This window comes from Leiobunum rupestre, chromosome 2, assembly GCF_980474605.1.
Source record: "Leiobunum rupestre chromosome 2, qqLeiRupe1.1.hap1, whole genome shotgun sequence".
NCBI lineage: Eukaryota > Metazoa > Arthropoda > Arachnida > Opiliones > Sclerosomatidae > Leiobunum > Leiobunum rupestre.
In genome coordinates this window covers 93,180,578-93,201,507 of record NC_143385.1, presented here as the reverse complement: position 1 = coordinate 93,201,507, position 20,930 = coordinate 93,180,578, and the positions used below count along the sequence as shown (strand labels likewise).

The following is a 20,930-nucleotide window of genomic DNA, read 5'->3' as shown; positions in this document are numbered from 1 at the left end:
ATAGAACTCTTTGACGCGCACGCAGTGCCGTTAATTTCCGCCCCCTCCGACCAAACCCCTTAAAGGGAGAGTGACCAAAAAAAACAGTTGGTCTCATTCGATAGAACTCTTTGACGCGCACGCATTGCCGTTAATTTCCGCCCCCTTCGACCAACCCCCTTAAAGGGAGAGTGACAAAAAAAACAGTTCGTGTCATTCGATAGAACTCTTTGACGCGCACGCATTGCCGTTAATTTCCGCCCCCTCCGACCAACCCCCTTAAAGGGAGAGTGACCAAAAAACAGTTGGTCTCATTCGATAAAACTCTTTGACGCGCACGCAGTGCCGTTAATTTCCGCCCCCTCCGACCAACCCCCTTAAAAGGAGAGTGACCAAAAAAACAGTTGGTCTTATTCAATAGAACTCTTTAACGCGCACGCAGTGCCGTTAATTTCCGCCATCTCCGACCAACCCCCTTAAAGGGAGAGTGGCCAAAAAAAAAGTTGGTCTCATTCGATAAAACTCTTTGACGCGCACGCAGTGCCGTTAATTTCCGCCCCTTCCGACCAACACCCTTAAAGGGAGAGTGAACAAAAAAAAACAGTTGGTCTCATTCGATAGAACTCTTTGATGCGCACGCAGTGCCGTTAATTTCTGCCCCCTCCGACCAACCCCCTTAAAGCGAGAGTGACCAAAATAACAGTTGGTCTCATTCGATAAAACTCTTTGACACGCACGCAGTGCCGTTAATTTCCGCCCCCTCCGACCAACCCTCTTAAAGGGAGAGTGACCAAAAAAACAGTTGGTGTCATTCGATAGAACTCTTTGACGCGCACGCAGTGCCGTTAATTTCCGCCCCCTCCGACCAAACCCCTTAAAGGGAGAGTGACCAAAAAACAGTTGGTCTCATTCGATAGAACTCTTTGACGCGCACGCATTGCCGTTAATTTCCGCCCCCTCCGACCAACCCCCTTAAAGGGAGAGTGACCAAAAAAACAGTTCGTCTCATTCGATAGAACTCTTTGACGCGCACGCAGTGCCGTTAATTTCCGCCCCCTCCGACCAACCCCCTTAAAGGAAGAGTGAACAAAAAAACAGTTGGTCTCATTCGATAGAACTCTTTGACGCGCACGCAGTGCCGTTAATTTCCGCCCCCTTAAAGGGAGAGTGACCAAAAAAAACAGTTGGTCTCATTCGATAGAACTCTTTAACGCGCACGCAGTTCCGTTAATTTCCGCCCCCTCCGACCAAACCCCTTAAAGGGAGAGTGACCAAAAAAAACTCTTGGTCTCATTCGATAGAACTCTTTGACGCGCAAGCAGTGCCGTTAATTTCCGCCCCCTCCGACCAACCCCCTTAAAGGGAGAGTGACCAAAAAAACAGTTGGTCTTATTCGATAGAACTCTTTAACGCGCACGCAGTGCCGTTAATTTCCGCCCCCTCCGACCAAACCCCTTAAAGGGAGAGTGACCAAAAAAACAGTTGGTCTCATTCGATAGAACTCTTTGACGCGCACGCATTGCCGTTAATTTCCGCCCCCTCCGACGAAACCCCTTAAAGGGAGAGTGACCAAAAAAAACAGTTGGTCTCATTCGATAGAACTCTTTGACGCGCACGCATTGCCGTTAATTTCCGCCCCCTTCGACCAACCCCCATAAAGGGAGAGTGACAAAAAAACAGTTGGTGTCATTCGATAGAACTCTTTGACGCGCACGCAACGCCGTTAATTTCCGCCCCCTCCGACCAAACCCCTTAAAGGGAGAGTGACCAAAAAAAAACAGTTGGTCTCATTCGATAGAACTCTTTGACGCGCACGCATTGCCGTTAATTTCCGCCCCCTTCGACCAACCCCCTTAAAGGGAGAGTGACAAAAAAAACAGTTCGTGTCATTCGATAGAACTCTTTGACGCGCACGCAGTGCCGTTAATTTCCGCCCCCTCCGACCAAACCCCTTAAAGGGAGAGTGACCAAAAAAACAGTTGGTCTCATTCGATAGAACTCTTTGACGCGCACGCATTGCCGTTAATTTCCGCCCCCTCCGACCAACCCCCTTAAAGGGAGAGTGACCAAAAAACAGTTGGTCTCATTCGATAAAACTCTTTGACGCGCACGCAGTGCCGTTAATTTCCGCCCCCTCCGACCAACCCCCTTAAAAGGAGAGTGACAAAAAAAAACAGTTGGTCTTATTCGATAGAACTCTTTAACGCGCACGCAGTGCCGTTAATTTCCGCCATCTCCGACCAACCCCCTTAAAGGGAGAGTGGCCAAAAAAAAGTTGGTTTCATTCGATAAAACTCTTTGACGCGCACGCAGTGCCGTTAATTTCCGCCCCTTCCGACCAACACCCTTAAAGGGAGAGTGAACAAAAAAACAGTTGGTCTCATTCGATAGAACTCTTTGATGCGCACGCAGTGCCGTTAATTTCTGCCCCCTCCGACCAACCCCCTTAAAGCGAGAGTGACCAAAATAACAGTTGGTCTCATTCGATAAAACTCTTTGACACGCACGCAGTGCCGTTAATTTCCGCCCCCTCCGACCAACCCCCTTAAAGGGAGAGTGACCAAAAAAAACAGTTGGTCTCATTCGATAAAACTCTTTGACGCGCACGCAGTGCCGTTAATTTCCGCCGCCTCCGACCAACCCCCTTAAAGGGATAGTGACCAAAAAAACAGTTGGTCTCATTCGATAAAACTCTTTGACGCGCGCGCAGTGCCGTTAATTTCCGCCCCCTCCGACCAACCCCCTTAAAGGGAGAGTGACCAAAAAAAACAGTTGGTCTCATTCGATAGAAATCTTTGACGCGCACGCAGTGCCGTTAATTTTCGCCCCCTCCGACCAACCCCCTTAAAGGGAGAGTGAAAAAAAAACAGTTGGTCTCATTCTATAGAACTCTTTGACGCGCACACAGTGCCGTCAATTTCCGCCCCCTGCGACCAATCCCCTTAAAGGGAGAGTGACCAAAAAACAGTTGGTCTCATTCGATAGAACTCTTTGACGCGCACGCAGTTCCGTTAATTTCCGCCCCCTCCGACCAACCCCCTTAAAGGGAGAGTGACCATAAAGAACAGTTGGTCTCATTCGATAGAACTCTTTGAAGCGCACGCAGTGCCGTTAATTTTTTCCCCTCCGACCAACGCCCTTAAAGGGAGAGTGATCGAAAAGTTAATAAATTCATGTGTATTTTTTTATGAGTTTGCGAATTTACATTACTTTTGGTGCCTAAACTACCCAAATAATTGATATAAATTTCCTAAAATAAACCCATTTTAATCACAGTTTAAGATTTAATATTTAATATTTTAAAAGAATTCTGTTCTTCGTGTTTTGCTTACCTATTTTACCTTTGATACTTTCGTCTATCTAACGATAGGAAATCACATGGCCTCAACAGCTTTTGTATTGGTTAATTTGGTTTGCCCACTCGGGTATTCTGAGGGTTTGGCGGTTGCCAATCTTTAACCAAGGATGGAAAATTATATATCAAACGATAGGAAATCACACAACAGCTTTTGTATTGCTTTGCCCACCCACTATCCTGATGGTGGGTGGCGCCCAAGTTTTAATCCTTCAAATTAGGATGGAATTTTATATATCAAACGATAAGAAATCACGTAGCCTCAACAGCTTTTGTATTAGTTTGCCAACCCGTGTCTACTAAGGGTGTATGGGTTTGCCCTCTCGAATACACTGATGTGGAACTAATATTACGGCCTGGGGCGACTTGTTTGTCACACGCCGAGCTCGCTCGCAGGAAAAAAAGTGGAAATAGTCAAGGTCAACATTTTCACTCTTTTCGATTTTCGGGACTCTTAAAAGAAGGCGGGAAATTTAAAATTTTTCTAGGGAAATTTGAATTAAATATTTAAAATGGGATTCTTTTCACTTTTTTATTTATTTATAAAGCCATTACTTGTTTATAATTTATATTTTGCGTGTATGTTAACAAATATTTCAAAAAACCCATCAACATTAAAAAGTTATAATTTCAATTTATTTTTTTGATAACTTTAATTTATTTGGTTGATAACTTCAATTTATTTCGTTGATAACTTCAATTTATTTGGTTGATATTTCATATGTATTTATTTATTTACACCAGTAGCTTCGCAGAATTTCCATTTCGAGTTACTAATAGGTAATTTGTTTTGCCCCAAAAAACGGGTAAGTCCAGTTTATAGAAAACATATGATCCAAAAACACTCGCATAGAGTTAGACATTTTTAATAGCAATAACATGCATTTTACGTTGAATAACCCGCCGAAACCTCTTCAAGGTTGTTTGACGTCAACACTTGTAACTTTTCATTGTGCATATATTAGAAAATTAGGTTGTGTCCAGGAAACTGTTGGGGATAGAAAACCAAATCGAATCTTTAAATCATAGCGGATTAAAATTGCGACAATATCCTTCGGGAGACCGTTATAAACAAGTAGGCGCAGGCAGTGGCGTCGCTAGGCTGTTTCAGGCGGCGCTTGAGCAACCTGTTAACATTCTGAAGCGCCACCTAAAATTTCCGAAAAGCGCCTCCTAAAATTCAGAATTTTTACAATTTACTTGGCGAAATGTTTCTTCGAACTTAAAAATGGGCATCAAAAATTTAATTTTTCCTAGGCGGCTTCAATGTTTAAACTTTACAAACCTTTTTGTGAGCCCCCCCCCCATATCACTCAATGGGATGGCCCTGACCAGTGCTTACGGCTTAAGCGCCACCAGTTTGGAAATCCTGGTAACTACACTGGGCTCAGGCCGTAATATTAGTTCAACATCGGCGAATATGGGTGGGCAAACTTCCTATCGTTTGATATATAAATTGCCATCCTAAGTTAAAGCGTGGATGCCGCCCACCCTCAGGATACGCGGGTGGGCAAACCAATATAAAAGCTGTTGAGAACATGTGATTACCCATCGTTAGATATATAAAATACCATCCTAAGTTGAAGGATTAAAACTTTGGCGCCACCCACCCTCAGGGTACGCGGGGGGGCTAAGCAATACAAAAGCTGTTGAGACCATGTGACTTCCTATCGTTCGATATATAAATTGCCATCCTAAGTTAAAGAGTGGATGCCGCCCACCCTCAGGATACCCGGTTGGGCAAACTATTACAAAAGCTGTTGAGGCCATGTGATTTCCTATCGTTAGATAGACGGAAAGTATCAAAGGTGAAATAGGTAAGCAAAACACGACGAACATAATTCTTTTAAATTATTAAAATTAGTGGAAATATGATTTAAAGAAATTCTTAAACTGGGATTCAAATGTGTTTATTTAATGTAATTGATATCAAACAATTGTGTAGTTTAGGCACCAAAAGTCATGTAAATTCGCAAATTCATAAAAAAATACCCAGGAATTTATTTTGCGGAAAATAGGAAATCAGTTGAAGACGCGTCAGTGCGATGATTTCATCGCCATTTTTAGGGCGTATTACAATTTTCGTGGCGAAAGATATCGTACCATTCGGTGATTCTTCCTTTAAAGGGGTTGGTCGGAGGGTGTGGAAATTAACGGCACTGCGTGCGCGTCAAAGTGTTCTATCGAATGAGACCAATTTGTTTTGTTTCGGTCACTCTCCCTTTAAGGGGGTTGGTTGGAGGGGGCGGAAATTAACGGCATGCGTGAGGGGGCGGAAAATCTCTGGATCATCTATACAAACTATTAAAGTGTTCACGGCTTAAAGTTCAAGCATGACATAATAAATTAAATTATTTTTCGTCGCTCCATCTACCGTGTAGTCGCTTTCCACGACGCCGACGCCAAACAAACAAACAAACGACACTTAACGACAGGGCCGGCAGGTGGTGTTCGGCTCGTGTGGGTAGTTGGCCGGTAGGGGTGAGAGCCTCTCAAGAAAATATATAAAGAGGAAATTGAGGAATGCCATTGAAAACCTACTGTTAAGTTTCCACGGGCCCTAAATGGGTTAGAGTGTGCAATAACTGGTGGCTTTACCGGGGAGTCGGGGTCCGGCTCTTGTAACCCATAAGGGCGGTGGCGCACTGCGAGATGTTAGCTCTGATCAAATGGTCCTATCTCCACCTCCGACTTCGGTCAGGTTTGGGCTGGATACTGAACTTCGGTTCAGGCTAACGGAGAGGGTCCAGGCAAACTGACCGCCTCGGCGGATTGGTAGCCTGCTGTGGGGCGGCGAGCCTCCATATGCGGGCACGGCGGTCCTGTTTCCCGGCCTTTTGGGGCCCACCGGGATCTCCGGTGCCAGCTGTGCCGGGTTACTTGGGCTGCTGTGTGCTCGTCGTTTCCCTTTAGGAGCTCTTTCCAAAGGGTTTGGCTCCTTACCTTCATAGGTAGGGTGTCGGCTGGAGTTGCTATAGCATCCATTCTAAATCCCACTGCTGTGTGCGAAGTGGGGATTGGTCCACCCATTGCTGCACCTTCTGCTGGGTTGAGTGGCTTGCGTCAAAGGTGAGACCATCAGTAGTGGGGTTCTGCTACCCATGCTGGATTTGTCACCTGTCCGGGCTTGGGGACGCTGGCGTAGGGCACTATGATGATAGGCCTCCGGTGGTATGGTCTTTGTTACTAGGTACACCGGGCTATAAATTCTGACACACTGTTAAGTTTCCACGATTAGTATCATCTAGTTTAAAACAATTCCGTCTTCGCGAGCCCGACGTTACAATATATTGATTAAAACGTTAAACAGCCTATGATATTAACTATTTTTCAAACCACTTTTGAATAACACATCCAAAATGAATTTTAAGGCTATTTTAAGACAATTGTCTAAGTGATTAGACGTTAGTAAAGAGTCTAATTGTAGTATTTCTTCTCGTTATTATATTAAATGATTTATAGCTATAGAAATATTTAGGATTTTACCTTTGAAAAAAGGGTCCGCAAACGACATTACATTCGCGGAGCATTAATTAAAATTATCCAAGCGATAGCTATGACCCAACGGGGGCGCATTCAGAACTTACGCTGGGGAAAATTCGCGTAAAGCTTTTCTTCCGCGCCAGTGACGTCATTGGGTTCCAGTAACTCGAGCAGACGGGCGAGAAAGATGGCTTATATTTATTTTAGAGCTGACTGTCTTTAGAGATTTTATAGACCAATAATATAAATGGGTTATTTCAAGATTACATATTTTTAAACTTTAATTAATAAAATATGATAGATATATTTTTTAAACAATATAATATAGATAACTCTTATATATTAATTAATCTTCTTAGGTGATGTAGTTTATGTAAAATATAAACATGAATCTTGGCACAATATAGTTTTAATGTCAAGTTTTATTGATACTTAGAAAAAGTAACAAACATTTCAAAAGTCAGATCTTTGAGATCATTATTAGAAAAATATAACATTTTAAAGTGGGTAAAATACCCACTTGGAATTTACCGTGTGGGTAGTGCTACCCACTATACCCACAACTTCCGCCGGCCCTGCTTAACGACATTCCGTCCATAGCAATAGTGTCACTTCGAATATACAGTGTCTTTTTTTTGCTCGGAAAAGTGTTTTTTTCAAAAACTATTTATAGCACCGATTTCAAATTTGGAAGGTCAATTCTCTATACCGGGGGACATCAGTTTGAGAAATTTGAGCGTTTTCGGTAATGTTTTTAACCAATTTTGAAAAATTATTTTTCGACCACTAGGTGCGAGATAAAAAATTTCTATTATAAAGTTGTAGGCCGTCATCGAAAACCCTTAAAAATTGTTCACTCGACGAAAAACAACTTATTTATCAGTGAAAATTCGAGCTTGAAAAATTTACAAGTTGGTGAAGCCAAATTACGATTGTTTGAAACGATAATTGAAAAGGGAACAAGTCTAATACAAACGTAGTAGAGTTTTCACACTTGAAAAAATGTACACGTTTGGTTTTTAAATGCAGATATTTTACTCACATACATTTTTACAAAACATTTTCAATAATATCACCATTGGCTGCAACACAGGTTTGTGCGCGGACAATTAAGTTCTCAAACGCTTTCTCTACCATTTCTGGTGTGACGTCTCGGCAAGCACTGATTATTCGTCTAATGAGTTCCTCCCTAGTTTCAATGGGCGTGGCGTATACCTTTGCTTTAACGAATCCCCAGAGAAAATAATCCAGCGGTGTTAGGTCAGGTGACCTTGCTGGCCAATGCACAGGACCATTTCTCCCTATCCACCTTTCAGGAAACTCGTTGTTGAGGTGCTCAGTTACTTGCCGGGAAAAATGCGGAGGGGCGCCATCTTGCTGAAACCACAACTGACGTCTTTCAGCCAATGGAAGGTCGTCGATTGCGTCACTCAGTTCGTTCTGTAGAAAATGTAAATACCTTTGGCCGTTGAGGTTCGTCGGCAGGAAAAAGGGACCAATCAAACGGTTTCCAACAAGTCCAACCCAAACATTGACCCGTTCAAATTGAACCTGGTGATGATATTCAAAACCCCAATGTGGGTTGATGTCAGACCAAAGATGGCTGTTTTGATGATTAAAGGGCCCATCTCTAGAAAATGACGCTTCGTCGGAGAACAAAACATGGCGCAAAAATTGTCTATCTTCTTGGACAGCATTTAGTAACCAGTTGCTAAATTCATAACGTCTTTGATGGTCTCCGTCAATTAGTCCTTGGTGGAGCGTAGCTCTGTATGGGTGATAGCGATTCTTACGAAGAATTTTCCACACACGATTTGCAGAACAACCCAAATCAGCAGCGGCGTTAGCGCAACTGTGACGAGGATATGCCACAAAGTACGCGAGTACATTGTTCTCGAAGTCTAAATCCGGTTGACCCAATCCGCGAAACCTAGGTTGCAAGTTACCAAATTGATTGAAATCGTGAATTGCTCGTCTTACTGTATTTACAGATGGTGCTCCATTTGGATGTCTTTCTGCGAAGATTTCAGTCACTCTTCTAAGGTTTTGCGCTGCTTCTCCATAGTAAATGGCAACTATCTCGGTACGCTCAGCTACTGAATAACGAGGCATTGTTCGAAATATTATCCAACACCCAATGCATGTTTAGAATTGACCTATAGCCTCGTGTTTTTTAAATCCGGTCGTTTTTTTAACCAAAGTTTCAACTGGATTAGGTAATTCGGTTTCAATTATCGTTTCAAACAATCGTAATTTGGCTTCACCAACTTGTAAATTTTTCAAGCTCGAATTTTCACTGATAAATAAATTGTTTTTCGTCGAGTGAACAATTTTTAAGGGTTTTCGATGACGGCCTACAACTTTATAATAGAAATTTTTTATCTCGCACCTAGTGGTCGAAAAATAATTTTTCAAAATTGGTGAAAAACATTACCGAAAACGCTCAAATTTCTCAAACTGATGTCCCCCGGTATAGATAATTGACCTTCCAAATTTGAAATCGGTACTATAAATAGTTTTTGAAAAAAAAAACACTTTTCCGAGCAAAAAAAAAGACCCTGTATATTCGCTTTTATTTTGAAAAAAGTGGTCGGTGACTCGTGGTATAGGCCTTAAGATAGATATTTCCACGTTCTTGCTAGCTTCAAAAATGTTAAGAAGCCCCTGCGTTCATGTTACCGTTTACCGTGTTAAACATCATCCTCTCGTTTTATCGATCATTACTTTCGCGTTAAGAAACTGTTTTAACATTCGCGAAATAAAAATGTGGTAACGGTATTGGGTGCATGAGAAAACCAGCGTGGACTTGTAGCAACAGTCCATTATATTTTGTGTTAATGTGCCAATATGTATGTAATTGAACTTATATCAATTGAATAAGCTTTAAGGTTTATCATTATCTTTATTTATTTATGTATTTAAAAAACCAAATATATACAGGGATCATAAATCAAAATGTGTTTTATCTAGGAATTTATAACGTTCAGGACACGTAGAAAATGTTCATGACCTTGGAACATATCTCCAAGGTCATTTAAAATTTATCTCGGGAACCATTAGAGATACAAAGTTGGTTTCAATTAGAAAAGTGTTTCCCGTCACATTTTAGGTGTAAATAACTTTGAAACCACATAATTTGTCTAATAAAAAGTCTAGGGAGTTTGGTCACGATGAAAAAAATGCACGAGAGACTAGGTTTAAGGGGTGTTTACTCGAAAAGTACTCAGAATATAAAAATTTGCTAAACATACTCTTCTAGTAGGTAGTTTTTAGAATTAACAATCTCTGATGACATTTAACTCATGGTTCAACGTCATTCAAAGTCGATTCAAAGTATATCTCGAGAACCGATTGATAGTAGAAAATAATAATAATAATAATAATAATCAGCTAGGCTAATACCGAAGGCACCACCTTAGGCCTAAGTCAGCAAGCGATCTTTAAAGCCATTAATTCAGGTGGCTTGGTTACGATGCGTAGGAGGGTGGTTGCAAGCCCTTCAAGCTACGCGAGCCATCAGCTCCCTACACTTACTATTACCGTTAACCTCAACAAGTAATTATGGAAGGGGAAAACGAAGAGCTCGAGGGAAAAACCCTTAAACCAGTGGGGAGAGAACTTGCAAACTCAACGCAGAAGGAGTTGTTTCGAGTTTTCATCCAGTGCGACAAGCTGGGATCGAACCCGGCTCCTCTTGCTGCGATGCCAAAGTGCTAACAACTCCGCCACCCCAACTTGGATTTAGAAAAATGGTTCCAATTTAAAAGTGTGTAAATATAAATTTTAAGTCTTAGTGTCTTTAATCCGATGCAAAACACTGAGGAAAATCTTTCAAATTGAGATAATTTCTCTAAATCCATTGGCTTTCGTGATAAACATTTAATGACTTTGAACCATGAGTTAAAGGTAATTTCTAAATACGCCTGATCAGATGAGTATGTCTAGAAAATTTTTATACATGAGTATTATTCGAGTTAATAGCCCTTTAACCTGGTCTCTAGTAAAATTATTTTCATCACGACCTTAATGTCGTTATTGGTCAAATTTGGAGGTTTCAAAGTTATTTATCCCTAAAATGCGACAAGGAACACTTTTCTGTTGGAAACCAATTTTGTATCTCTAATGGCTCTCGAGATAAATTTTAAGACATGGTTCAAGGTCATGGTAATTTCCGTTGTCAAGTGACCCTCTGCACGTTCTATGTTTCAGATTCCTAGCTAAAATACATTTTTAGTTATTGTCCTTGTATCATTTTGATATATTCTACTTAATTATATGCAAAGCATATATTAAAATATAGGACTACATTTTCCGCTTTGACCAAGATTTTAATTAATGATTCACTTATACCTTAAATATTTTTATTACGCACATTCAGTGATAAGGAGGCTAATTAGCTTAGTTATCAATATTTTCTGTATCCGTTGAGCAGAGATGTATAATTTTAATCATCGCGATCCTCTCTGACGAATTGTACAAACGTCAGAGAGTTTCCAAGTTTGGGTTAAAGGTACCTACACGTACTCAACCACAAGAAAACATGAACCCAGATAGTAGAGCCCATTTTATAGTAAGGAGGAAAATGTGACTTTACGGAAGAAAGAAGCAAAACATTTTCGCGTGCGAAACGCAGTTTTATTTCTTTAAAGCAAATGCTCAAAATGGCGTCCTCCAACTCTTAGACGAAGGCCGCAGCAGCAAAGAAGAGTTGAACGTACGTCCTGGAACAATCTATGTGTGGTACGAATGTGTTCCTCAGCGGCGTGCATTCTTGCCAGTAAATCTACCTCTGATTCGAGTGAAGTTACGTAGACCAGATCTTTCATCCATCCCCACAGGAAAAAGTCGGGTGGGTTTAGACCAAATCTTACCTCTGTAGCGCCTGTTTCACATAATCGACGATGAACATTTTCGAAAGCTCAAGGGTTCAGTATACACTGTTTGGAGACCTTTCACGGTAAATTTGTTAAGCAGCATCTGCATTACCATCCGCTATTCCATACGTAAAATGAATGCCAGCCAGTTCTTCAATCGTGTAACAATAACGCTCAAGTAGTAATTTCTCAATGAATGAGAAAATTGGGAAACCAACCTTAAAATACCCATTTAAGCCATGACTTCAAACAATTGGTCTATTGAATCGTATCACCATGGCTTAAAAGGTAACTAAATCTTAAACTAGACCATAGTGCCTTTCCTTTAAAGTTTGTATACAAAAATCGAATTTAGCGCCGGAAATTTTAAATTTCCCGCCCAGAAAAAGAGTGTAGGTGATGTCCTTGATTTATTTAACTCTTTCACCGAGTGAACTATTTAAGGGTGGGGAATGAGTGATAGTAGCAGAAAAGGTTTTTCTCACTATCGCTCTATTGCGGGAGTTATGAAATTATATAATATAAAAAATTATTTAATCGAAATAATGTTCAATGAAATAAACAAAGATAAAAGAAAAATTAAAGAATTTATTTCTATATAATTCCTAGAATGTCCTTATTTAAACCAAGCGAGAAGGACGATTTGAGCTCATCTTCGTCCCCTGCCTCGAGAAGAAGGCCCCGGTGTGCCACTGAGGTACAGGACTAATTGGATTTTTTTGATGATAGGGGTTTACTTTTTTAAGCATGCTTGGGATAAAGGAAAATCGCATTCCTTCGTCTCATCATAGTCATTTTCCCCAAGTATAAAAAAATAATATCTGATTTCATCTATTTAATCAAAATTTCCAGGAAGTAAGACATTTATTCTCAACCAGTTTTGCACCGAAATGTCACATATTTTCCGAAATTAAGTTTTGTTTTCCCCTTAACTTAAAGTTTTAATTTTATCCCTTAGTTTTAATTTTTGAACAAGATAACTACGCATAAGTAAAATGAATAAATTAAGTAAGAGGAATAAAAGGCAAATATTTAAAAAGAATGAAATCAAAATTATTTCAGATTGAAAATGAAGCGAGGACTTACTTCAGCAATTTTTGTCTCGATCACATTTCTTATCTCGGCAGCAACTGACCATTCGGGAGCCAAACCCAAGATATTAAGTAAGTTAATTAAGAAATCACGATAGTGGAGTAGCTGGGTCTTAAGCTCAAAGAACATTCTTTCCAGTAAGAAATATTTGTTTCAGTGTAAGTAAAAGAAACACTTATTTAACAAGACTTTTTTAAACATTCGACCGGATCTTCGAATTAAAAAACCAATATAATATAAAATACCACGATTATAGGATATTTCATTATGTCGCCTGTGAATTTCGTCTCTTTTTTAAAGATACGCTTCAGTTCGGGCCTCTAGATTAGTATTAGGAACGGAAGAGGAATCTGAAGTCCATTGTTCCAGTTTTTTTAAATGAATATTGGTGCAAAATTCTAGGGAGGGGCATTGCCCCCCCTGCCCCTCCCGGTTCCTACGCCCCTGTGCAAATCACGTGAATGGGAGATATAAGATCTTTAAATTGTTTCTGAGTATCAAATAGCTCCCGGCTGGGATTGGACAAATCCGTTGTGATTACATAAATAACTTATTTAGAATCATTAATCTTCAACAAGTCACTTTTACGTTTGCAAACTAACTACTCCATGGTAGTACGACGGGATTTTAAAAGTTTAGAAGTTGCATCGGATGCAGCAATAAGATTAAGTCTGTCCTCCATCAGTTTTTCACCTTTCATTATTGTAGTGTTTTCAAGATCCTGGTAATTTTCCATCGAGTCGATTGAGAAGTAGAGGAATCCAAAGGAATTGGTTGAAATTCTGATACGTTCTTTATTGAAAATGGCGTAAACATTAAAGGCTGGGGGAAATTTAAAAAAAAATTATATTGTTAAATAAATAATCAACAGGGGTTATATTGCATTCAGAAAATATACACAATTAAAATTGTTATCAGTTAGTAGCGGCTGACGAAAGACTACGGCCCGAAAGCTTCCGAATATTTAATATTAATTTTTTTATTTTATTTCCATTGCCAAAAATGGTTTCAATAATTCAAATGAAATCATGGATCTGAGCTTTAAAATTCAAGAGGTTAGCATAAGTTGTGATGATTTCGCCGCGTAGTTTATTTGCAAAAATTAAGTGTTTTTATCCAATTGTATTTAATTTCACTTTGAAAGTTAATTATTTGTCTTAACCTACACTTAAAGAAATAAGAGTGTTTAAAAGTTGTTAAGAAAGTTCTTTACCTTGCTCCCACCGTTTAAACACTTCCAAATGGAAGTTTTTTTTACGGTGTAAAAATAGTGTGAATTAACACACAACAAATGTTTTAATAAGAAATTTGCGTTATTTTCACACAGTGCTAATATCATTCAACACAAATCGATGAGTTGAACTCCGATTCAACACCTTAACCAAATAATTAAAACACTTTAGCCTTCTCCGTAGTTTGTGACAAAAATGCAATTATTTGTATAAACACACCTTCAACAGTGTGTAATCATACTTATAACAGGTTATAACGCCTCTTTTAAGCGTAAAATCACACCTTAAAAACCATTAATACGCCCTTCTTAAGAATGAAATAATATAATTTATCTTGTTAATACTCCTTTTTAAGAGTTAACTACATCTTTTAAACGTATTAATACCCCATTTGTTAAAGTAAAATAATACCTTTACAAGTATTCAAAATCCCTATTCTAGAGATAAATAGAACCCTCATAAGTGTTAATACGCTTTTTTGAGTTGTACCACCTTTAAAAGTGTGATTCAACTCCTTAATAGGGATAATTTACACCTCTGTAGGTTTTATTTATCTCTTACCAAGTGAAATTTTACTGTTTTAAAGTGCGCATTTACACCTTTAAAAGTGTGATTTTAAAACGGCGTCTAAAGTGTAATTTTATAATTCAAAGATATTATATATCTCTTTAAAAGGGCTTTGAACCCATTCACAGTGGTGATTTTACTCCTTAAAAGTGTGTTTAACGCTTCCAAGGTGTGCAATGATTCTTAAACATTGTGTTATTACACGGTTATTGGAAATATTTTGTGACACAACCTGGGAAGAATGTTTAAAAAGTGTGGAATAACTGTTTTAATTAAAAATATTGGGCAATAGCACCGAAAAGTGGGTAATAAAACACCCCTTACAGAATCAAATTTTGACTCATAAAAAAGTGTGCAAATGGTGTTAAAAAGGTTTGAATCAGCACCCCGATTTATAAGAGTTTAAGATAAAGTTTTTCATTTAAATTTATGTGCTGAAATAGCTATCTAAAAATGCTTCTGATGGAAATAAATCACAACCCTCCGATTTCAAATCAAATCAAATCAAAGTTTATTTAAGACATCATATTAGTATATTTACAGAGCGGTTGGACTAAGTCATCATTGTGACTTGTGAGCCCAGATATTATATTAAAACATCAAAAAGATTAATTTAATTCCCATTTAAAATTAACAAAAAGAAAACAGAAAAACAACAACACTAATTCAACAATAACGATAGGGTAAAGTTAGAAATATGTAACCTATTTTCACACAATGTTTGTTAAGATTAAAACTTTGAGTTTTCGTTTGAAATTAAATTATTTCTCCTCTATGTCAAGGAATTCAAGGGCGGTATTTATTAAGGTTATTCCGTTATACATAAGTGATGATATATTTTTAGGTTTTGCATTGGGGGAGTTTAAATTCCCAGTTACGTCTAGTATTTTTCGTTTTTTCTATTTACATTTACTTTGTTTATTGATCTTATTATCCTTTTTTGTAAGACATTAACTAGTTTTTTGCGGAGGTATTTCCCCAAATTCAAAGACCATAGCTCATTTTAGATGCAAAGAGGGCGTGATATATTTCTTTTAAGGTTTTGTGAGTTATTATATTCTTACATTTATATAGGCTAGCGCAAGTTCTTCGAAGGGAGTTGCATAAAGTATTTATATGGTAATTCCAATCTAAATGTTCATCAAAATTGAATCCCAAGTATTTATATTGTTTAACCCTGTTTAATTTTTGATTATCTATTTGTAAATCAGTATTATTATTTGTGTTTTTCCCTATATTACTAAATATTATGTATTCTGTTTTTCCTAGATTTAGACTTGGGTTATTATTTTTCAGCCATTTATTAATTTTATTTAATAATATGTTAGTTTCATTGATTGCGTAATTAACACACTTCCACCCGTATAGAAATAATGTGTCATCAACATACAAAAACAGACCATTTTTAATTATGATTGTCAGATCATTTATGTAGAGGTTGAATAGCAGGGGGGATATTACGGACCCCTGGGGGACCCCGTTTTTTAGAAATTTAGCATTGGACACTGACAGTCTTAATTTTATTTTTCTGTGACAAGGTCTATTACTTATATAACTTTCTATCCAGTCCCCTAATACCCATTGCACCTAATTTGTTCATTAAGTTTTTGTGTGGAATGGAGTCGAAAGCCTTTCTCAAGTCCAGAAAAACCCCAATACATATTTGGCTCTTATCTAAAAAATTCATGATACTTTTATATGCCCCACTTATTGCCGACATTGTTCCCCTACCTGCCCGAAAGCCGAACGGCGAGTCTGATAGAAGGTTGTATTTAGAGGTAAATGATATTAAGCGGTTATTTAAGGCTTTGTCAAAGAGTTTTGCGAAAAAAAAATAGTAGCGATATAGGCCCATAATTTTGACACTCAGCTAGAGCACCTTTTTTGTGTATGGGAACAATTATGGTTTTTTTAAGTTTATCTGGGTATTTACCGGTACTAAAGGATAAATTTATTAAGAATATGAGGGGTAATAAGATGAATGGTACTATATATTTCATGGGCTTTGTGTGTAGACCATCGTAACCAGCTGCGGTATCATTAGATATAGCATCTGTTAATGTTAAGATTTTGGAGCCTGTAACCGGAAAAAGGGCCATAGTATTTGGGTTGCTTGAGCAATTTAAATTATTAGTGTCAGAATGATTGGCGATTTCCTTTCTAAAATAGTTATTTAAATCGTTAGGCTCTATGGGAATAATTTGTCGTTCTTTTTTAGTTCTGTTCATTAAATAATTTATCGTGCTCTATTTTTCTTTGATCGTTTTGCTTTCCTTTAAAATTTTGGAGAAGTATGTATTTCGCGTACCGCGGATCTTATTGTTTACAAAGTTCCTAAAAGACATATATTTATTCTTATTTTCAGTTGTATGATGTCGCTTAGCCTGTTTTTGCGATTTGCGTTTTTCTCGAAGTATATTTTTTAGTTCTTTTGACACCCACGAGTTAGGTTTTTTAGTGATCGTTTTGGTTTCAAAGCTAGAATCATATTCTTTTTTAAGTTTTTGTTGACATAGATCGTACGCGTCATTTATATTATTTTTTGAGGCTAGTTCCAACCAGTCAAGGTCAGATACATTAGCTGCAAATTTATTTAGACTTTTTAAACTAAAATTTCATATTTGAATTTTTTGGTTCGCCATTATTTTGTCTTGGGCAGCCAAGTGGATTGGAAAATGGTCAGTAATATCTCGATAGATGACAGTAGCATGAGCTTCGAAGTTTATAAATATATTATCAATACATTTCTGGGAGATTCGGGTAGCTGTAGACACAGTGCGAGTTAAGTTATAACTCGCAAAGACATCAATCATTGCTGTTGAGGCAGGCGTAGTTACATTTAAGTATATATTGAAGTATCCGGCGATAATGATACGATTTTTGATATTCGTGCCCAGTGCAATAGAAATTAGACTCTCACAAGAGTTAAAAAAAACATTTAAAGTAGCCGAATGAGGCCTATAAATTATTATATATACATAGTTGGTTTTATTATCTTTTTTGCCGTAACTTTCTATATTTATGTTAATTAAATACAGTTCGGGGATGTGATTTCTATAGTAAAATCCTACACCTCCCCCAATTCTATTTCCAATACCTTTGAAAGTAAAATTAGGGTGATAGAAATATGCGTCATCACGTAACCAGGTGCCCTAAGTCTATTAAATTTGCATGATGGATTGGAAAGTTACAGTGAGCACTTTTGATATTTGCATAAATAACATTCATAAGAAAAATAAGAAAGCTATACATTTATTAATAGTAGGCTTTATAGAGTTAAACTATTCCTTACAGTAAAATTTTGGTTTTCAATCTGAATTAAGAAATTTGAAATAAATTTGCCCTGGCCGTGACCATTTTGTTTAAGATATTGTCTTAAAAAAATCGAGCCTTTTCTTGAATGGGTGTGAAATCAGGGGCTAAGAAAATATTTGTACCTGCTTGTTTGTAGCCCTGTTTTAGAAGGTCGATTTTTATTTAGGGTTGGTTGAGTTTAACTACAATACGTCTAGTTACTCCCTCTCTTGTATTACCTCTTCTATAGACTTGGTGGGGGTATATATCGATGTTTATTCCAATGACGTCTTTAAGGATATTAGTTATAGATTTAGCAAGGTCAGCCCTGTCTTTCCCCACTGGTTCAGGTACGCCTGAAATGACTATATTCCCCTTTCTAATTTCTGTCTCGAGGTGGTCGATTCGGCGTTGTAGGTCTAGGTTATGTATATTGATCACAGCTAAGGTATCGTGGTATTTTTCGTTGACATTATCATATTCGAATCTAAGGGAGTCAATTTCATCGAACTTGAATTCTACTCGGTCAATTCTTTCTGCGTGGTATTTAACCGTTGTACATAGATTTTCCATCTTTCCATTTATATTTTGTACCGATTTACTTAAACTATCCACTTTATCCGAAAGGGCTTTTGAACTTATGTCCAACATTTTTTGTAGGTCCGTTTTAGTTTTGCGTAGTTCGGTAAAATTTTTTTGTGAGTCAGCACTAGCACCCATATTAGCTTAGGAATAGTTCTATTCAGAGCACCAGCATATAAGAGAGCAATAATTTATAAATTTATAAAGCGATAGTTATAGCTGAAAATACAGGAACGATTAGGCAAAGTTTTGAGGTGCTGGCACTCTGAAGGAAGGCTTCTGTTGACTGGGAGTTATAAAGTCTCCAGACGAATGAACAAAAAATATAAAGAGCTGTCCGACGTACACCTTTTTTATTTTTTATGGCACAAAAAACTAGCAACGTTGATAAGGTTGACGTTGAAGGGTGTTGTTGCAGGAGATACTGTTGTTACGTAGAATTTGAGATGAATATTGTTGGTAGGACGGACGGACTTCCCAATAAACAAGATCGAGCATTGTTGATATCTAAATCCCTCACCGTATACAGCGGAAACACACTTTTTTGGCGGTACGTCGATTTCTGAAAATACAGGAACGATAAGACCAGGTTTTGAGGTGCTCCTGCGATATGGCACCATATAAGGCCGATTCGTTTAATTTTAACCTTCACCATAACTCTTTGTGAAAATAAAGCGATATTTCTCAACCTATATGGAATAGTTTAAGTTGCTCTTATTTGTAATTTCTATAAGATGCGGGAAAATTTAATCTTGAGGAACTTTTTTAATATTCTGCATTTAATTTGATCAGGTGGCGTTAAAAAATTGTTTCCTCTGGCTGCATCCAACGAAAATTACCAAAATTTTGTGAACCCGAAACTTTTTCTGGCTGAGAGCAGAAATGAGGCTGGCAAGGTGAACTTAAGGTCCTTATTAGAAATCATCGTGAAGATAGCGGAATTGGAAGACAAAGTGCGGCAGAAAGTGGCGATGGGAATAATGGATGTAGTGGAACAAGTGGTAGAATTCCCAGACGAACTGGTGGATAACTATGGTCGAGTATTGCAAGTTCGTGCGTTTGAGGATCAAGCGCTGCAGGCGCCGCGGGATCTTGTTTTTTGAATTAAAAATGTGAGACGGTTGGAACGGGGTGAAGGCTGAATATAACGAGGAAGTGGGAAAATAGAGTGGTGGCGGGAACTGGTATGGTGTTGATATTATAATATGATTGTGGAACGGAGTGGCAGTGGTAACGGGAGCGGTGGTGGAAGTTTCTTAACATAAAAGATGAAATATATTTAGAATTATCCATGAAAATATTATCTGCTATATAGAGGAATCATATTTCAAAACTTTATTATTAAGGGTTTATTGTTCTGAGTAGGTTAAATATTTAAAGCAACCAAAATTAATGAAGATGACGCGTGGATATAGAAGTAATTTGCACAATGACCGATAGTTTACGGGGTTAACTTTTCTGTTTAAGAAGTACGCGTTAATACACTGTTTAGTTAATTTATTTAAAAAATATTTGGTGTGGTAATGTTTTCCAATTAGAACCTTGAGTCCGTGAATTATGTGACGGTAACTTATAAGTCTTAAAATAATTGTGTTATATGCTATTTTCAAATATTATTGATTTTGTATCCCATGCACGGCTTACATTTTTCAAAATTAAATGGAACCTTTTGACTTTACATGGCGCAATGAATTAATTACGTCTACATTTTATTGTTTTTACATTTTGATAGACGTACCAAAAAAACGTACAAGTTTCAACATGAACTTTTAACTTAATTGAAAAAAGTTGTTCGGAGGTACAACGACATCAAATGGCATCAAATATGTTCATCCAAGACCGAGATGGATTTATTTCAAATAAACATATATTATTGTACGTTATTTAATCCAAAGGCAGCATAGGGTGCGTTCTCTTATTGGTGACGTCTGAGGAGTGACTGTCTGCACTCAGCAGTAGGGCATTCTGGCTCCACAAAACTATGGGGAAAAGGGTACCACGGTAATTATCACATTGGAAAATAGGGGAGGTGGGTACCACGGTAATTATCACAAGTGAAAAGGGGGAAGGTGGGTACCACGGTAATTATCACATGGGAAAATGGGGGAGGTGGGTACCACGGTAATTATCACAAGTGAAAAAGGGGAAGGTGGGTACCACGGTAATTATCACATGGGAAAATGGGGGAGGTGGGTACCACGGTAATTATCACAAGTGAAAAGGGGGAAGGTGGGTACCACGGTAATTATCACATGGGGAACAGGGGAAGGAAGGGTCTTACTGGAGTGGTCCTACTTTGAGGAAAAGGGTTCCATGGAAATAATCGCATGGGAAAAGGGGAGGGGGCCTTACGAGGGGAGGTCTATTATGGGGTTAAGGGTACCATGGAAATTATCGCATGGGAAAAAAGGGATTGGGCCTTACTGCGGTGGTTCGCCTATGGGGAAAAGGGTACCACGGTAATTATCACAT

At 38.3% G+C, this 20,930-nt stretch overlaps 1 protein-coding gene across 3 annotated transcripts in view; it reads left to right on the top strand.

Annotated features, from left to right (window-relative positions):
* Positions 1 to 20,019, top strand: part of LOC149960362 (uncharacterized) — a 43,496-nt gene extending 23,477 nt beyond the window's left edge. For 2 of the 3 annotated variants that reach the window (XM_090165243.1, XM_090165244.1), the window contains exons 2-3: positions 12,754 to 12,854; positions 19,251 to 20,019. In XM_090165243.1, coding sequence (XP_090021369.1) covers positions 12,761 to 12,854; positions 19,251 to 19,561 — 405 coding nt within the window. In that variant the 5' untranslated portion in view covers positions 12,754 to 12,760 and the 3' untranslated portion in view covers positions 19,562 to 20,019. Of the gene's footprint in view, positions 1 to 12,300; positions 12,389 to 12,753; positions 12,855 to 19,250 lie in introns of all 3 variants that reach the window. The other variant, XM_090165242.1, reaches the window with a different exon arrangement.
* The last annotated feature ends 911 nt before the right edge of the window (positions 20,020 to 20,930 follow it).